At 31.0% G+C, this 6,108-nt stretch overlaps 1 protein-coding gene across 1 annotated transcript; it reads left to right on the top strand.

Annotated features, from left to right (window-relative positions):
* The first annotated feature begins 4,366 nt into the window (after window positions 1–4,366).
* LOC125873132 (auxin-responsive protein IAA3-like) lies at window positions 4,367–5,798 on the top strand. Its single transcript, XM_049554009.1, has 3 exons — window positions 4,367–4,714; window positions 5,104–5,312; window positions 5,606–5,798. Exons 1-3 carry the CDS (start codon window positions 4,530–4,532, stop codon window positions 5,782–5,784), a joined length of 573 nt encoding a protein of 190 aa, XP_049409966.1. The 5' UTR covers window positions 4,367–4,529; the 3' UTR covers window positions 5,785–5,798.
* The last annotated feature ends 310 nt before the right edge of the window (window positions 5,799–6,108 follow it).

Genomic DNA, 6,108 nt, shown 5'->3' with positions numbered 1-6,108 from the left:
AAAAAATAATTGTAATTTGAAGTTGGAAGAGAGTTTTGGAAAATGTTTTCCTTTAGTTTAGAAGGGAAGTCATTTTCCTTAAATTTGAGGAAAATGAGTTGATTTGGAAAACATTTTCCAAAACATTTAGCCCAACCAAACATGAGAAAATTGAAAAACATTTTCCGGAAAATGTTTTCCTTCATACCAAACACACCCTAATTCTAATTCATATAAATATGTCCACTTCAAGGAGAAAAACACGTATATGCCATGGAATTCTCCATTTTCAAACTTGAATTCAATTTTTTTAAATTTAAAATGAAAAAATCTCAATTGTTCCACCACATCTTTGAAGACCTGACAGTCATGGTCAAATGGGCCTTGCATCCATCAATTTGGAGCCTTCTTTGTTTCAAGAACTTTTCCTGTTCATAACACACACATGACCCATATGATGTTTTAACTTTTTTATACGGTACTAACAATAATCTATCTTATTTTTAAGATTATTAACCTATCTTTGTTATAAATAGCTATATATTGAATTTCAAGTAACATTATGGTATTAAAAAACTTTCACTTATCAATGTATTAAATTTAAATTCGAAAAAAGAACTATATATATTCTTAGAATTTAATTAGACTTCCAAGAATGTCAATCGAACATGGTAAAATGGTTTGAGTCAGTAAATCAACTACTATTCAAAGAGTTGTCAGATTAGCTTTCAAGTTTTCCTTACCCATACTTTATTGAGAAAGAAGAGATTTAAGGTTGGTCATCCATCATTGTTGTGGTGATGCGGTTGAATGTTTGTTTAACCAAACACCAGGTACATTAATCATCAATCATGTCACATGATATCCATAAGTACTCGATGGCAGAACCACTTCAAGGGCGAATAGTACCCTAGGTATTATCCCCAATTTTACTTGGATCAATATAAATTGAAAATAGGTCATAGCCCAACTCCTTTAAGTCAGAATTCTTTTGTTCAAGTAATTTGTCCTTGGTTTTTACCTTTTTTATAAAATAAAAAATCTACAAAAGCCTAATAATGTTGATTGGGCTAATAATGTATTCCAAGTTGAACTCAAACTTTTGGATAGGTTGATTTGTGTAAACTTATTTGGTAACCCATAAACGCATACATCATCGAGTCAATCCCTCCAAAATTCAAACAGTTAGACGGGGTACACATTTATGGGTCAAAATTGACACTCACGCGAAACTTTCATTATTCTTATAATTTTATTATTTAGTGAAAAGGAAATACATTTTTGCCATTGAATTTGAAGTAATAATTCATGGGCAGACATACTCATTTATATAATGGTCCCCAAGGGAATAACTGTGTAACGAAACATAAGTGCAGGATAATGGACCCGGGGACTGACCTAAATCGTTCCCGAGTTTACTTGGATCAATATAGATTGAAAGTAAATCATTGTACAACCTAACTAAAACATCTTTTCCATCGCTTGTCTTTGAACTCAAGCTTTTGGATAGGATGATTTGTGTACACTTATTTTTTTTAACCGGCTAACGCATACGTCATTGAGTCAATCCCTCCAAATTTGAACAGTTTGGGAGGGGTACACATTTACGGGTCAAAATCGACATCCACGCGGAACTTCAATTATTTGTTATTTTTTAAAAAAATAAATTATTATTTACCCATGCATTTAATGGGCCCTGAGGGAAGAAGGAACATAAGCTCATGATAATGGGCCCATAGGTATTGGGCTGACCCAAATGAAACCCAAACCAACAGACAAGAAAGTAAGTACTTAAAAAAGGATGAAATAAAAGTCCAAAAAAAACTCAACTACACGTGTGGGAGGCCCACATCTCACCTATCAACATTTGATACGTCGCGTCACACGTGTGTATGCTCTTTTTTTTATTAAATAAAATGATCTTTGATTTCATGCGTGTGGTTATAAGAAATTTAAGTATTATAATATTTATCATCCTGTTGTATTATATCGTATTATTTTGTTGAATACAATCCTTATTTTGAGTGAATCGTACTGTTAAATTTGTAGTTATGAAGCAAATTCGATCAATACCTCTAGTCAATAATCGTGTTTTAAGGTGTCTAATCAATTGTTTATTTCTTACGACGTGTATATATAGAGAAAGAGAACTATTTTTGAAGTTAACAGAGTCCCATAATTTCCCTCTCTTTTACATAGGTCCGCCTCTGAAATGCATAACAAAAACAAGATCACGTTCATTATTAACTCACTAATTCAAGTAATTCTATTCCCTTAACTTTCCTCGATTATATACGTAGTTCAAATGAAATTTGTATCTAAATTTTGTATATTTCAAAGAATTGTTAAATATTCATAAGCATATTAATTTAAAATCACTATAATAAATAGTTCTTTTTTACCTCATAAAAATAGAAATAAGATCGACATATAATTTATTGTTTTTAAACATCATCAATTATAAAATTAAATCAAATGCTAATAAATTGGACATCTATATATTCACACGTTCATGGCTGGTAAACTATGTCCCCAAAATATTTAATCAAAGAGTTTAGACATCTGGCCAAGAAAATCATGAAAAATCAAAAAAATATTAATTATGGTAGGTCATATATATTAATCACAAATCCCATATGTCCATGCCGCTATATCAACAGACATAGTTGGGACCTATGTCACATGAAGGTTGTCCCTCCTTTCCAACATAATTTTTTCTACGATAACAACAATAACAATATATTCAGAGTAATTTATTAATAAATCTAAAAAGAAAAAAGTTATGTAAATCTTTCAACCCGATAAACAAGACTTTTAAATTTGTGATCTTAATTAAACTAAAGATATGTAAAATATATTAGAATGTGTACCAATATTAGCCGGAATTGAATCCAAGACAAGATTCTGAGTTTACCAATAATATTTTAATTTAGGAGTTAACGAAGGTAGTTGCTTTGACTTGTACTAGTGACACAAGAGCATTACTATGCTCCTTATGGGTGCACGGGTTAATTACATGCTAGTTTCGGTCAGTTTCTTAAGATAGATATACATATATACATATGATTTTTTTCCAAAGTTAACGGGTTCACGTGCACCCCTACCTATACACGTGGGTTCATCTCTGATTAGAATACCTTTTATTCTTATAATATCAAACATGTTACATGAAAATTTGAATTTAAACGATTGTTACCATCAAAAGATGGGGTTGCTCCTCCTTTAACCAAATGTCTTGAGTTTGAGCCATCTGTATGGAAAAAAAATCCTTGATAGGGAGCCATATGTATGGGAAAAAAAAACTAAACGATTGTTAGAAAGAGAAATAAACATTTTATTTAAAACGAATAAAAAGAAAAGACTAACGAAGAACGTAATAAATATTCTGGCTCCGCCACGATTACTTGAATAGTACTTTGTGTTAATGGGGGTTGTCCCTTCATTGTTCCCTTGTCTCACATCATATCAACCTAATCTTGCCTGTCATTTAGATTTTGACCGACACACATTAGTTAGCGTGTCATGACACCTACCTGATCACTCCATACCAACTCGCCATCGACAATGCGTCTCTAACAATTGCGGATAATTTTAATATTTATACGATCAAATCATTTAATTTAAATAATATTTTTTAATAATATTTATTAGTGACTTATTCTAAGTGATAAATTACATGTTAAAATAATTTAAATTATATAGATGGTATAAATATTTTTTTTTACATAACATGAGTCAGTATATATAATGAGAGGTGAATATAACATCACGATATTGATTAAATAAATTAATTATTAATAAAATTTGTCACTAGACATAGTTAAAAATCTTTAAGACTAAGTCACACCCTAACATCTTGCTCAAACGGAAGAGGATTTTTCAAGCATTATAAAGAGGTGAGCGTCACAATCTGATGCGAAATTATTCCCCTCAACGCTCTCCCTTACATTCAGATCCATACATTCTTTAATTGAAGTTTCACTGTTCGGTCCAGAATATGACACTCAAGGATCGAGAGTATTTTCATAAACTCCATACAATTCGTGGCCCTACAACGGACTCAACGAACCTAACTTTGATATCATGTTAAATTAGATCTTGAACATAATTTACACCATCATAAATTAGCTCAAAGAAAATTTAATTCTCAAGCCATATAAAGAACCTAAAATTCTCGTTCCAATCTGATATAGGTATATTGAAATATATATTTCATTTTATACAAAAATATAATATGATTTTTGTATTGTTACGTGCTAAAAAGGAGCGTGAAGGAGTTATTTTCCCTTTTATGAAATTCATGCACAAAGAAAATAAGTCCTCTACATATTAATTATGTCACCCTAATTATTAATCATTTTTATATTATATAATGCTACACTTATCTTCCTCTTCTCATTCATCATTCACATCTTGATAGCTAACAAATTCTTCACCGGAAAAAGTAGCCGTCGCCGGACATACGCCGGAGAAAAAAAGGGTTATCAACAACAAAGTACTCATCAAATTCTATATAATATATATAGTCATATATATCAAGAATATTGAAAATGGCAACAATGTACGAGAATAATGATCTTGCAACTGAGCTGAGATTAGGGTTACCTGGTACAACAGATAAATCGAAGACACAAGTATCTTCGACTAGTACTAATAAAAGATCTTTATCAGAGATGGATAGCTCCTCAGATATTATAAATCAAAATGATCAACAAGACTCCTCCCCTCCACCAAAGTAAGTTGTGTTATTGATTTTTCACTATTAATATTGTTTCTAAAGGTCTCAATCTCTTGAAATCCATGCAGATCTAGCGAAAAATATAGTAACAATCGAAGAAAAAGATATGATTATTCATGTGAAATTTAGTCATGTTAGTACGTATACTTTAGGTCATTTGTCTTTTAGATCGAGGTCTTTCGTTTCATTCAAGGATTTTTATTTATTTCCATAGAAAATATATAGAAATATATACTTCTAGTTAGTTTTATGAGTATATTGGAATGATTAGACATGAGAGTACATAAAGTTACTGACCCCAACTTGTTTGGAACTGAAGTTTATATATTCTTATTCTTGACTTAAAAGGGTTCGAATTAACAAATTTTTATTTGTTTTTTTTTCAGAGTACAAATTGTTGGTTGGCCACCAGTAAGATCTTATAGGAAGAATGTTATTGTCCAAGCCAAGATATCAAATATTGATGTTTCCTTAGGAATGTATGTGAAAGTTAGCATGGATGGAGCACCTTACTTAAGGAAAATTGACCTTAGGGTTTACAAAAATTATCAAGAATTACTCAAAGCTTTGGAGTTCATGTTCAAGCATCCCATTGGTGAGTTTTAACTTCCACAAAACTCTATTAATAGTCCGTCATAGAGTCAAATCTAGAATTTTAAGTTATCTCGTGTGATATTTGGATCTAGGATTTCAAGTAGTGTGAAATCGAAATCAGTCCATCATTATTTTGATATTCGATGCATATTTTAATAGACCGGTTAGGTTGATCACATACAAATCCAGAATTTTAGGTTAATGTGTCTGAATTTTCACTTCACTCACTAAAAAACAACTATATGTTTTTTTGAAAAAATACTTATGTTTTATTGTTGGATTATAATTTTTCAGGTGTTTACTTAGAAAAAGAAGGCTACACTACTAGTGGATCTGATTATGTATTAACATATGAAGACAAAGATGGTGATTGGATGCTTGTTGGAGATGTACCATTGGATATGTTTATTAATTCTTGTAAAAGGCTTAGAATCATGAAAGGGTCTGATGCTAAAGGTTTGGGGTGCCTATAGGGATCTCATAGATTAGATTTAAGGCGAATTATGTGGGTTCAACTTTGTTTTTGATTCGATTTATGTATATATATGTATACACACAAAAAGAATAAATTTCTAAGTCTAGTGATTTTGGATTATCATAAATTTGAGTCGATCTGACCACCTTAATTACGGAGAAGGCTCAATGAGCTTTTTGATTGAGATGCAAAACCATATTAAGGAGCAAATGTCTTACATGACGTGAATCTGAATTAATTGGGTTAATATATTTTTCGGATACCAAATGATTATAGGAAAAAACAAAAAGGATCAATGAACTGCTTGATTGAGATGAAAACC

This window comes from Solanum stenotomum, chromosome 8, assembly GCF_019186545.1.
Source record: "Solanum stenotomum isolate F172 chromosome 8, ASM1918654v1, whole genome shotgun sequence".
NCBI lineage: Eukaryota > Viridiplantae > Streptophyta > Magnoliopsida > Solanales > Solanaceae > Solanum > Solanum stenotomum.
This window is presented reverse-complemented; position numbering and strand designations above follow the sequence as displayed.